At 42.5% G+C, this 13,991-nt stretch overlaps 1 protein-coding gene across 5 annotated transcripts in view; it reads right to left on the bottom strand.

Moving 5' to 3' along the window:
- LOC126403205 (forkhead box protein J3-like) overlaps positions 1-13,991 on the bottom strand; it is a 91,290-nt gene that overhangs the window by 69,238 nt on the left and 8,061 nt on the right. For 3 of the 5 annotated variants that reach the window (XM_050065742.1, XM_050065744.1, XM_050065743.1), the window contains exons 1-2: positions 11,157-11,551; positions 10,378-10,852 (exon numbers count right to left, since the gene is read on the bottom strand). In XM_050065742.1, the coding sequence (XP_049921699.1) occupies positions 10,378-10,737 (360 nt within the window). In that variant the 5' untranslated portion in view covers positions 10,738-10,852; positions 11,157-11,551. Of the gene's footprint in view, positions 1-10,377; positions 10,853-11,156; positions 11,552-13,761; positions 13,869-13,991 lie in introns of those variants that run through there. The other 2 variants (XM_050065741.1, XM_050065740.1) reach the window with 2 other exon arrangements.

Genomic DNA, 13,991 nt, shown 5'->3' with positions numbered 1-13,991 from the left:
CAAGCGACATCATTTAAAATCTTAAATGAGGTTGGCACAAATGATTCAGTTTAAATTTGGGTATCCTGTATTGTCTGCCCAAAGGTAAAAGCTCGTACTCAGCGTGGAGCTTTTTTATTATCAGTGATCATACCTCTAACCTACGTCACTGCCTTTTGCTAATGGCTGAGTGGGTATCCATTTGAAAAACCTGCAGAAAAATTCAAATGTATTTGCCCTTCAACTTTGACATGGTTAACTGTCAACAAGCATCAGTGTATTTTCTAACTTCAGTAATAAAACTCCACCTAAACATCTTATTACTTAGGTTTCCAGTGTGATCTTGGCATTGTGACATTAAGGTTTTTTTGAAGGTTTAAACGTTCCTAGATTCTAGCATTTTTTGGCTTTTTTTTTTATTGCTGAAATTATGATTTTGTTTTCTAAAGGTTAATTAAATTTGCAATGAGCTTTGATGGCAAATATCGATTCAAGGTTTAATTTGAATGGCAGAGAATCTGTGTTGTGTATCAAAATTTCTAACATGGTGTCAAGAGGGAGGCTTTGACCTTGAGACACACACACACACACGCACATGCACGCGCACACACACACACACACACACACACACATCTGGACAGCAGATTAGTCTAACGTGACATGTAAACTGGGAATGCTGGGGTACATGTAACAGTTCTGTATGTGTTACTTAGTGACGAGGGGATCAACACAGAGTCAGAGGTGAGTCTCAACAAAACAGACGGCTGTCGCATTCTCCTCTTTTAAGAGGACTCTGGAAAACATACAAAAGCACACTCACACTCGTACACACACAAATAAGCAACTGTACGCACACACGTGCGTGTGTTCCTCTACACACACAAACACATCATCCTGTACACAGAGCCACATACACACATGAGCACTACATACTGTAGATGTACAGGCACACACTCTGTCTGCACACTGTGTTTTCCAGAGATCGTCTCAAAGCTGAATCACAACGAGCACAGCACTGTGGTGAAATTCCAGTTGTGCTCATAAGAACCGAGCTCAGGAGCCTCGGTGCAGCTACAGCCACATAATGACTCCCAGCAGCCAATGACAACAGCCTTTCTCCACATACGTAAGTACACTTGACACTGTGCGCACAGACCTCCACTGAGCTCAGTCGCAGATCTCCCACAGAGCAGACAGGAGAGGATGGGAGCCAGAATAATGGCCCAGTGCTGATTCATATCAGGTGATTGTCTGTGACATGTGGTGTTCAGCCAAAGGCCAAAGGCCATTGTGGTAGCGCTGCCCTTTACAACGTCACATTAGGCCTTGCTAATTCGCAGGCAATTAGCCTGGCTGCATGGGAGCTAGCCTGAGGCAACGGGGGTCGCAAGAGAGCAGGTTAGTCAGCACAGACTGCAACAAGCCATTCTGTGAAGGTACAGGTCTAGACTGTGTCTCCAGCGGTAAATAATGGGAAGGCCTTCACATTTCAATAGTAATTTAAATGATGAGGTGAGCTCTGAATAATCATCATTATATTCAGCCTGAACTAGGGCAATATAGGGAAAATCAAACATCACAATATGTTTTACCAAATACCTTGATATCAATATTGCTATGATATTGTTGAGTTGACAATTAGTGCTTTCACAAAATATCTACACAGTGATTTTTTTTTATATCTAGTACTGTGGATATATTGACTAGGTGGTAATGAGAGTTGTTTTAAAGCTGCCCTAGCGCACACATCTTGATGCAGCTCATTTAAAAAAACAAAACCTCCCCATGAATAAAAAGGTGGTGCAAATTAAGATGGGTATTTTCCACAAGACTGTGTACAAACCTACCTATCCAGATATTTTAATCTAGTAAAAATTAGCCACTCCCACAGCACTAGAGACAGTCTAACCAATTTTAATCCCATAAGATTTAAAACATGTTTTGGGAAATATGTGCAGCCACTTGTCAGTGGAACAAGCTGCCTATCTTGCTTAAACAGGGCATCTACAGGTATCAGACAGTCAAATTTGATGTTTCTTAAGACCGTTTCAAGGCACCTTTTAACCAAATCTGTGACAGATTTTTGAACAAATCATGCTTTACTTATTTAAGCATCGCAGGTACGTAGTGTATATGTGGTCTTGTGCAGAAGTGTTGTGTAGGAATATGGTTATTAGAGTGAGTTAAGCCTACATTTTGCCAACAGATAAGAGCAAGTATGAAGTAAAATGAAGATTTGTGGCATGAAAAATGTGGACTTTTACATAAAAAAAGGCTTCACACATTTTCACAAGACATTAAAAAATGAATAAATGAAATAAGATAAAATGTTTGTAGTAAAGACCTCACAAATTCAAATTTAAGACTATTTCATGAGGAGTTTTAAAACAGGTCTCAAAAAATGGTTGTTAAATAATTTGTAAGTATATAAATGCCTGTTGTTTTATTGCCTGTTTGTGTTTTTTAAGTTTCATGTCATTCTTGCTAGACACTTTCATATTCAATCCCCCATCTTGTACTGCATAGAGGACCACAATGGAAATGAGCCCTGAGGCATTTTTGTGTATTTTAATCGACAGTTTTTAATACCTTAAATTAAGTCTGTGGTTGTGATCAGCCTGTCATGTAGGTTTTACATCTTGTTAAATAAATCTATCTAAGAGGTTGACAAAAGTGGATTATGATTTAATAATAATGGTTTGTAACAGAAAAAAAGCCGACAGCAGATTAACTGGCCTGCCAGGTGGAGGCTGCACAACCACTGGGCACCATCAGCGCCAAGTTCTGCTGATAACGATTGTTTGTAAAAAGTCATATTGCCACAGATTAATCTGCCAAACCCAAAAAACTGGTCGACATTTGGTAAAAACAAATAATAAAACAGCGTAAGTTCAGAAAATTACATCACTTTACTATAATGCAGCCTTTAAAACCAGGAAAAGACAGTTTACCAATCTAATATATAATATAATATAAATATAATATTGATATATTACCTAGCCAGTCCTTAACAGATGGTAATAGAGCAGTATAGGATCGATATCATTTAGAAAACTTTGTAGAATAAAACTAATTGAAATGGAAAATAAATTTACTAGGTGGAAAACATCATTTCACTAAGACATAAAATGAGCCTGAAAACAACCTATATCAAATATGTATGATATATATACAGACCTCCGCCAAGGCCAAACGCCCTACCTTGCAATGTTAATAAAAGTGAAAAATAATTTGGTTATCCACCCCGTGATTCGGATTCACAAAATTTAATGGTTTCTTCCTTGGCCCATCACTCATCCACCAAGTTTTATGAAAATCAAGCCAGTAGTTTTTCTATAGTCCTGCTGACAAACAACAAACTGAAAGGAAAACATAACCTCCTTGGCGGAGGTAACAAATAAAGACAGTGAACTATAAAATACTAAAACAGCATAAAGGAAAGCTAATTAAGTCACACATAAAACACTACTGTAGGGCAGGTGGTGAAGGCCAGCTTAAAATTCTGATTGTGCTAGGAATAAAAGGAAAACATCCTGCAAACACCAAAAACTGATTTCATCAAAGACAAACTGCCAGATAAGAAACAAAGACGGTAAGCAAAAGAAGAGAAACCCCTGCGTGGCTTTGGTCTCTGGCTGCACTATGAGTTGTGGCAAAGGTGGACCCTAGAGTGGATGGACACGTGGGCGTGAAAGGGCTGCAGAGGGCATGGGAAAGTAGAGCGGTGCACGGTGCAGGACACAGAGAGAGAGGGAGAGGTTGGTAAAGATAACATAAGGGAGATAATGCTGTTCCCCTGATAAAAAATAATGCGGGAATGACGCAGCCTGATGCAAGGCTGTTTGCATTCCACTCCAGTATACTGTATCTCCACTCATGCCTTTGCTTTAAAAACAGAAATGCTAGGCATGCATGTTACACAAGATGAATTCAGGAAAGTCAACGCGCTCCATAAACAAATGGCTTATGCATCCGTGTGCTATTTAATTTCATGTATTTTTTTTGTTGTTACAGATTCTAAACCTCCTCCACAGCTCCGGAGGAAGGTTCTCATCATTACTCCTCAGATGAAAAGAGCTCTCCATATTCATTTCCAGCTAAGACACAAAAATCTCACGACCTTGGAAAGCTACATGATTATACCGGCTAACTAGATTGGCTGTTTAATGCATTTGAAAGTGTGTGCGTGCATGTGTGTGCGTGTCTGTGTGTAGATGCAACACGTGCAGTAAGCCTGTGGTGTTCAACCAGTGTATGCATTCGTGTGATTTCTAAGGATGGAAGCCGATGTGTGTGTCTGTGTGTGTGTGTATGTCCTGGTTTCAACTCTGCCGTTCCTGCGCTCTCACATTATCATACAGAGCAGACGGAGTGCGTGTGCTGGGTAGTAAAACTCTCCTCTGCTCTCTGACAGTCTCCTCTCTCTTCTCCAACTCCCCCCCCACCCTCATCTCCTCTCCTGCTGAGCTCCCCGCGTGTAATCTGCAGACTGCACACGTACACTGCCTACCTGAGAAGGGGTCTCTCTGTGGGTGTACAAGCTTGTGTGTGTGCGCGAGTGCATGCATGTGTGGCAGAGGGCGAAGGAGACGGCAAACACGTATGAGGCTTTACTGAAAGCTCGAGTGGTCGCCTTGAGTCGGTACATTCAGAAAACACAAATTTCAAAGTGTGTACTTGCAACGTGTGAGCCGACCATGTCTGCCGAACGTGGCAGCCAGACAATCTCTGTGTCTGCGTCCCACTGTGTACAGCTGACAGCAATCACCTGAACTGGAATGAACCGGACTTATGTAACTTTCCCTGTGACGGCCATGGCTGGTATAAAACAAGCCCCACTGTTTAGAGTCAGGTCATCCAGGAAGCAAAAAGTTTACAGCCTTTTCTCAAAGACTAACACAGAAATGTGACTTGTGCTTTACCTCGCTAAATTTGTTACACTACATTCTTCTAAAATGTCAGTTCATGCATGGGTCAGTGGTTTGTAAATGTTTTTTTTCTCTACAGATCTGTGTAACTCTTTATTGATAACAACAGAGGCCAACAACAGAAGGGACAAACTGAGCTCTTCACAGGGATGTAAATTTCTGTAATTTTGCTTTACAGGGTTTCCCACACATTTATTTATTTGTGGCACCCACAACAATAACAACATCTGTCGCCACATATTGATTTTCTATTTCTAGAGCTGGACCGTTCATTAGCACCACTTTACTGATTGGTTATTCACTGCAACATACTCTCGACTCAGAACGTAATCTGGGCACAGACGGAGCAGCAGAACATTAGGTGCAGTTCAAGTGAAACCTGACCCTTCATTGCGCTCGGGTCTAAGAGTTTGCTTTCACTCACCTCTGCATCAGCCACTCCTCTCATCCATCAATCAGATCTGATGGTAATCAACTGATCAGTTGTCCACCCAGCAACTCCACAAACTGCTGCTGAGGAAATAAAGAACTGACAAAGACTTCCGCCTGCACTGCGTTTACGGATTTGCAAAAACCTTGAAATCTTTTTTCTGTTGGCTTTGCTGACAAACAGCTGGCTGCATTAACTTGCTGAAACATATGGCGTTTCTCAACACCAAGTACGTCAAGTCTGGACTTGCGCACTTGGGAGTTCGGACTTGGCAAGTTCGACTCGGGAGTACAAACTCCCAAGGACAGCTGCCATTGCCGCTGGTCTGTGAGAAATGCATTCTGGGATACCTGGCTGTCAAAAGTCCACACAAGTCACCTCTTGATGCATCTCCGATGGAACGGGCAGAGCAAGTTCAAATCCACATCCATTTGGACTGTACTTGGCCTGATGCAGTACGCAGGCTGCGACTGATGACGTTTCACAAGTCCGCAAGAACACAAGTACAGGCAAGAACGCAGATTGAGAAACGCCTATTGTGTCCCCTGCCCACCCTCTAGTCTCCACTGGTTAGCTGACGTTAGGGAGCTAATGTTAGCTAGCGGCATTAAGCTATTATCGGTAGTTGCGGGACGGTATTGCTGCGAAAACATGGTGGCTACCCTCAGGTCTCCCCCCAGATCGCCCAGGTAGTAAGCAGCTTCATTTTGAGCCACAAAATCCCTTTAGCACTGTTGACTATGTCAACACCACTGGTCATGCTGACACTGCTATTGGTGCTAACAGAGCCAACAGTGATAACAGAGCTGGGCGATATGGGAAAAATCCAATGGCAAGATACTTTTAAACAAATACCTCCATATCGATTAGTGCTGCCCCGGACTAAGAATTTTCCTAGTCGACCAATAGTATAGTCACCCACATGTTCATGATACGTCACACACTGAGCGAGCCGCCTATTAATGACGCTGTCGGCAAAGCAGTAATGATTGTGCTAAGTGGCTAATGGGCATGTAGCTACTGACATGTTTCAGATGATACGTCATGTTTGTAGTCGACCAATGAAGATGAGTTTACATATCACCTTGGGTTCGTCCTTCACCTTCTCACAACGATCCCACACTTTGGACTGCGGAGCGTGGCCACTTCCTGTGTCTGTCCTTTCAAATTAAATTCCCACATGGTCCAGTCATATAGGTTTAGATTTATTTTGACAAGGTGCAGCTCCTAGTAGAGTTGCACAGCTTTTTATTTGTTTATTTATTTATTTTCTGTGACTAAGCAGCCAATGAAACCTTGCCGAATAATGACCTTTCTGGTTGACTAACGTTTGATCAACTCTTAGGGGGCAGCCCTAATATCAATATTGCGACAACACTGTAGGGTTGAATATTGGTGCTTTCACAAAATATGGACACAATGAGATTTTTGATATATAATCATCAGAAATGTGGATATAATGACTAAGTGGGTAAAAGCAAATCAGTCTCACATCACAATATCGATGTAATGTCAGTATATTGCCTAGTCTTCAGTGATAACATAGTTAACAATGCTAAAGAGGGTTTGTGGCTCAAAACTGAGCTGCTTACTCATCACGGGGACTGTGGGGGAGACGGGAGGATGGGCCCAGTGTTTCCAAAGCAACGCTGGGTCAGGTCAGCATTAACAGAGGGACACCACTAGCCATAAGGTGAGAGCCAGGGCCAGCCCTTAGGGTGGTACACTGTGCAGTAAACTAAGGAGTTGCAAAACTGACCTATAGGATGACATGTAACTGGTCAAAAACACTCTTGGTGGTTAATATCCCTAGTTCTGTGCTCTGAAAACTATACTCTGTAAACTACTGACAAATGAGAACATTGTGCAATGTTTATATGGCCCTGGAAGAAGAAAGCAACACAACTTTGTATTATGTATCTCACAACAAACTCTCTGCACTGATATCACGGATATATGCCAGAACATGTGAAAATATATCCGCAACGCCATCAGAACTGTGCTTTAATGATGCTACTAGAATGCAGCCACACACACACACAAATCAATGAATCTAGAGGTGTAATTATGGGATACTAAAACATCCTGGCACCCAAATACAACCAGCAGGAGAAGGCAGTCATGAGCTGCAGCGAAAGAAAGCCTGAATGGTCTTAATAACCCCGATCCTCTCTCTCCGAACAGAAAACGAATTGATTGAATCCTACATGCAGGTAAGAAGCTCTGCCAACACAACCTGGCTTGTATCATAACCTTTTTGTCTCCGTTTCTGGCATGCATCTCTGCTCTGGGAATGGTGTGTTGAAGATTATAGACGGGGAACAAACACAGGTTCGTGAAAGGGAAAGAAGAAGAGAGGAGTGAGTGACTAAGAGAGAGGGGGGAGGGTGGGGCGGTGGTGGAGTGCAAGTGCTTGGGAGATGAAGATAGAAAGTGAAAGAGAGAGAAATAATGAGAGAAGAAGAAAAATGTTCCCGCTCTCAGAGAGATGAATTGGTTGATAGTTTGCAGACAGCCTTTTCAATGTGTCACAGGAAGGACTATATCCATCCCCTTCTTCACTAATAAGGTAGAGAATCCCCAAGACACAACCGTAGGGATCTATTCATTTGTCTCCAATAACACAGCCACCTTTCTGCTCATATTAGCCAGGATTTGCATAGCTGCATTTACATAAGGATTTAATAATGTCGTCTGAATGAGACGAAACGCATCTGTCAATCACTCCTGGTTCGCTAAAAGGTTTCTGTGCCCTTCAGGCAAACAGCGGATCAGATTTGTGCAGTTTGAGCGCTCGCAACAGGGTTGAGGTTCGAGAGCATTTGATCAAATCTGAATCCAGAAACAAATCCGCTTGTTGAATCTGAATCAAGGTTTAGCTTGTATCATCTGTAAGTCATTAACAACTTCACTAAACTCAAATTCAACTGAGATTTGTGATCACATTTCTTTGGCTGGGAAGGTAGAATCACAGTAGTTAGGACCTGAAATTAAGATACACAGTGAAACACTAATATAACAGCTGATCACCTACTGTATAACTTATATTCCATGAGCTATTTGCTCCAAAACAGAAAGTTCTCATTCAGAACAATGATGCTGAAAAGTTTAAATTATTGATATGATATATACGGAAAAGTGTAACGGGCATCTTGGATGCGTTCTGAAACAAAACCCTAGAAAACTTGACCGATCCCCGGACCCCAAACCAACCCCAGCAAAGGCAAGATGCAATGGGGCTGTCCCGAATACCGGTTTTTGGGCATCAGAGCTCAAGTTGGACTTTTCTGAAACATCAGTTTTCAGCTGATGGACCTAAAGTAATGTGACAATTACCTACTCCGTGAGCAGTCAGGTTGCACTAACATTAACCATAATCTCCAAACTTACTTACTTACATTTTTTATGTGATTTGCCAAGCTCGTTGGCCATTTTACTCTACTTTATCTCATTCTACTTTACCCCCCAGTGTTTATATATTTTACGATCACTGTTTTTGCATTTTATTTTGTTGTTTTGATGCTGTTTTGTTTTAATCTCTTGTTTTTCTGAAAAGCACCTTGTAACCTTGTTAAGAAAAAGTGCTATACAAATAAAAGTTTTTGTGGTAACACTTTACTTGAAGGTATCTACATAAGGGTGACATGACACTGTCATAACATGATCATTAGCCTGTCATGAACATTATGTACATGTCATAAACGTTTATGACTGCTGTCATTAAGTGTCATTCGGCTTTTGTAAAGACAAGTTGACATTGTTTGGGTTGTCTTGATTATGACAACTTGACATTAATTAAAGTGACAATACCAGAAGTTGTCTTTGTCATGACAAGTTGACATTAACAAGAAATGCACCTCTTTTTTTGTTTATGACAAGTTGACTTAATGATTGATACAAAGACATCTTCTGGTAATGTCATCCTGGTTAATGTTAAGTTGTCATAATAAGGACATCCCAAACAATGTCAACTTGTCATGACAAAGACAACTTCTGGTAATGTCATCCTGGTTAATGTCAAGTTGTCATAATCAAGACAACCCAAACAATGTCAACTTGTCATTACAAAAACTGAATGACACTTAATCAGTCATAAACGTTTATGACATGTATATAATGTTTATGACAGGTTCATGACAGTGTCATGTCATAGTTATGACAGTGTCATGTCACCCTTATGTAGATACCTTCAAGTAAAGTGTTACCGTTTTTATTATTGTCATTATTTCATTATGATAGATGTGTGATATATGCCACTTTCCTTTGGCATATTTGGCACCTGACCTTTTGAGTCATCTTCGCAAATTCTGAAACTATTCGAAACGCTTGACTTTTTCAACATCTTGCTCACATTTTTAAGCCTGTCACATGTAGTCAAACTGTCCCAGTTTCAGTACTTCTGGACTGCTGATGACTGAATGCGAGTCAGAGTCACAAAACAATCACTACGTTTGAATGTCCTTGTCTGAAATATCTAATGTAGATGCCGAACGAATAATGGTGAATAACTATTTCTTAATTCATAGGCTATTTGGGATTTTGGGGGTTATGCATATATTATATATGTGGTATATAAACGAAGCATTCAAATACTGATCCAGAGGGTGATTACCATGGCAATGATCAAAGCTTCGAAGCATTCCGGTCAGCCTCATGATGCACTCAATTATGTCAGCAGCAATTTAATAACAACTTCCCACCAACTAATGTTATAGAAACTAATCATAAAAATAAGTCATTTATAGGCTTCAAAGACTGATTCAAATTCCAAAAAGTAATTGACATTTATTAAACTTTTTACATAAGCAACTGATTTTCTAAAGTATTTTCTGCCACAGTGATAATGAGAAACCATGAAATCAGAGCTGGAGTCGGATCCATCCTGATCCAGCAGGGTATAAGACATGTTGACACACAGACCAGAGATCCACAGTAGTAAAACAGACCTGAATAGTCTACCATCCTAAATTCTCACAATAGAAGCTTGACACTAAAGAGCCAAACTCCACATCACATAGTTTATCTCTCATCTTGTCTTACCTTCCAGCCACTGCCCGCCTCTCGGTAGTAGGGGAAGTTGTCACAGATCCACTGGTAGATCTCACTGAGGGTCATCCGTTTGCGCGGCGAGCCGTTGATTGCAAAGGTGATTAGGCTGGCATAGCTGTAGGGCGGTTTACCGTCTCGGTGCTGTGCAGCTTCCTCCTGGTCCAGCGTTGTACCTGGGTCCAAATGCGCGATTTTCTTGCCAGGCCCGTGCCCGTGATGGTGGCCGTGGTGGTGGTGTCCGTGGTGGTGGCCGTGGTGGTGGCCAGCATCTGCTTTCTGAATGGCTGCCCTCATGCTGAGCTGGGGGAGCCAGTCCATTGAGGTGAGGCTACTCTCCAGCTCAGAGGTCATGGTGCTTGTCGGTCGAGGGGTCGAAAGGGAAGGGTGAGAGGCTCAGCGACGTGGCGTGTGGAGGATCTCCTGTTGGCTCACTGAATGGGTGCTGTGCAGCAGCCTTGGCTCAAGTCTGGAAGAGCAGGAGGTTTGTTTACTACGCCTATTCATCTCCTTTAGCTGGAGCAGAAAGCACACTTGGCAGAGACACACAGATGTTAACTTGCACATTATTTTCCACATACACTGTAGCTTTGTATAATGGAAAACTAAATATTTTGGCATGTTCATCACTTGGTCTTTAACACTGCACATAAGTATGATCTGCAATGTGAGCAATGGAGAAGAAAAAACTTGAATCAAATAGTTGTATTCCATTAATTACACAGTGAAAATCAAAGCAGTACGGGGGACGAGGTATGAGTTAAGGGTCTTACTCTTCCCATTCCTTTCCATCTTTCTTTGGGCCAAAGCATCTGGGGAAGTCACCGAAGTGAAAGGTAGAGTCCTTCCCTCGTGCATGTTCACAAGTTCTTCATTTAGCCACTGCAATGGCCGCTGCTGCAACGCACAAACACAGAACCACACAAGACGGTGAGCTTGCACTGCCAGACAGCCTTCATAAGATATTAATATCGCACAACCGCTCAACTGGCCTCGGCATCTGTCCAACCCGATTAAAACTCTTCTCTCTTTCTCTCTCTGTGTTCTGTCTATCTGGATTGCCTCTCACTCTCGTTCTCTCCAAAGTGGAAATGGCAATTGGATCTGCAGAGTGACTAAAAGCTGGGGAATTGTTTTCACAAGTGCCTGCCAAATGGGGGGAACAGCTCGGGAGGAATTCCAACCCTCTAGAGAAGCCGAAAGGCTCGTCCCCTTTCCCTCTCTGCGTAACCCCCCCACACCGTGTTCCCATTCTCTGACTCTCAACGTGCCTCACTCTCCTGTCAAGTCCCCTCCACCCCTACTCCCCCAGCGTCTCAGATCCTGTTCAGACAGACACAAACAATGAAAACACTCAAGAAGCCCCAACATTTTAATTTGGTAGCTATTTTTAGAGCGGCGCTGAACTTAAAAACGTGTCCTGTGTAAGTAGAGGAGGAACGCTTTTTTTTGTGGTGGGGGCTTTTGCAAATACTTTTAGCATGATTCAGGAAAAAAAACAAAGACAATCATTTGGTACGCGAGAGAGGAATTACTCACCAATTGTTCTGTACTTCAGTCAGTCACAGAGCATTCGTAGATTTGTCACTACTGGACTGAGAATGTCATGTAACTGTTACTCATCACTGGAGTGAAGATGTTGCATTCAGACCACACTCTGATTCAACAAAGAAAATTGTCTTGTTTAGTGCTCGGTGCTTTTGGAGGATAAACACCCCACATTCTGGGGAACGCAGGTGAACCTACAGGGTTTACCAAAGAGACGGATACAGAGTGGGCCAATGCCAGTGAAAACTTAACAATGGCTGGATGGATTCAGCCTCCTAAGGATACAGAAATCTATATCTAAACCTTCATTTCACATCCCATGCAGTAACCTTTGCATGTCCTTGAACAACAAAGAAGTCTACTGGCCCACGCATTTTCCATTCATGCTCACTGTATATAATCAAGGTGGGAGAACTTCAATGAGCCTGCCTACCAGGAGCTGCACAAACCCCTGTCTCTCTTTCCACCAATCCCCCTGGAGAGCCCAGTACACCAGGATGAAGAAGAGGAAGGGAAGTACTCAGCTCCTAAAAAAAAAAAAAAAAAATCCTCGCTTAATTACAAGTAGACAAAAACAAATGTTTAGCAGCAGACTCATCAAGCCAAACAAGCCAGGCAGTGGGACTACGGGAAGGAAAGAAGAACCGAGAGAAGAGATATGCCCGATGAGGCCTCTTGCACAACACCACCCCCATCTCCTCCTCAAGGCCCTGCCACTGTGGGAGAAGCCATAGCCAACCCCCCTCTTCCAAATCCCAGGAAGCCATCTTAATTAGTGCACCTTTTTTTCTTTTCTTCTTTTTTTTCTTTGCTGAAGGGAAGGTAGCATTGCTAGTTGTAGTGGTGGTGGGTAGGTGGGGATGGGGGTGGTGACACACAAGACACAGAACAACAAGTACTTATTTTCCCCTCATTAAAAGGAGGCTCAAGCTGCAAATCAGCCTGCCACAAGCCCTGACCTGCTGTGCTGCCGTGGCTGTTGTTGTTGAGAAGTTTGGGAGCGTGGGCTGGCTGCATGGCGGCACGGTGTAGCTTCGCACCGCTAGCCTGGTGAGGCGTTGGGATGATGAGTAATAGAAGAGAGCGGAGAGAGAAGAGGAGGGGCATGACTTGGCTTCTGGGGAGAGGGGCCCTGCTGGGCGGGTAGACGCAACCAATTACCTAGTCGACTCAGTCAACTGGTCCCACGGTGACTGGGCTAACCTCGGCACTGTGCCTTTTGTTTCTGATACCTGATGTGTTTCACATCATCCTCAGAGGCCCACATGGTATCAGGGGAGAAAGATGATCACTGCAGAGGAGACAGCTTACAGTATATCTCTGCTTATCTTTGGGCTATCAGTTTTTTATAGAAATGCATTGTAATGTATGCACAGATGCTGAGTGCTAAACTCTCGTCTCTCATAATGTTCGTGGTTATCTAGGTGTTCTGAAAAAGCATGTGTGTGAGAGAGGAAGGTCACTTCTCCAAATATTTCGGTCTTTGATGAAGTTCCTTCAGGTAAAATCTTGCATTTTAGGGACAAACATTTGGACTGGGAACATCCATACAGTCTTTCGGCAGCAGACAATTAATGCACATGCTAAGAAGAAGTATATTTCATGTTCCTTTTTTTTAAACTGTACTTCTAATCGAGTATATTTTTGAGCCAGTAATCATCTCTTTATATTATTTATACCTTCATTACATCTAGTCTGCTCTAAATACCAGGATTGAGTGTGGGGGGAGGGGGGGGTGGCTTGCGAGGAGCACCTCTACTGCAGATGCCAGCTGCCTGTAAGAAGCAACACCTCTCATTTGACCATGATGTAATGATGACAGAGACAAACCCAGAACAAGAGGCTGCTTCCAGTGGCAATTCCTGTCCTCATCTGGCCACATTGTTTGTAGCAAAATCCAAAATAGGCAACAGCTACATGATGAAGTGCTGTGCCTCCTGAAAAACACAGATCTCTGCTTTTAGTACCTCCTCTTCTAACCTCTGCGAGCACACTTAAGCAAATCGCAGGTGAAAATGCAGTAGCTAGCTAACAATAGCTATGTTAATGTTTCATGTTAA

Source organism: Epinephelus moara, chromosome 16, assembly GCF_006386435.1.
Source record: "Epinephelus moara isolate mb chromosome 16, YSFRI_EMoa_1.0, whole genome shotgun sequence".
Classification (NCBI taxonomy): domain Eukaryota; kingdom Metazoa; phylum Chordata; class Actinopteri; order Perciformes; family Serranidae; genus Epinephelus; species Epinephelus moara.
This window is presented reverse-complemented; position numbering and strand designations above follow the sequence as displayed.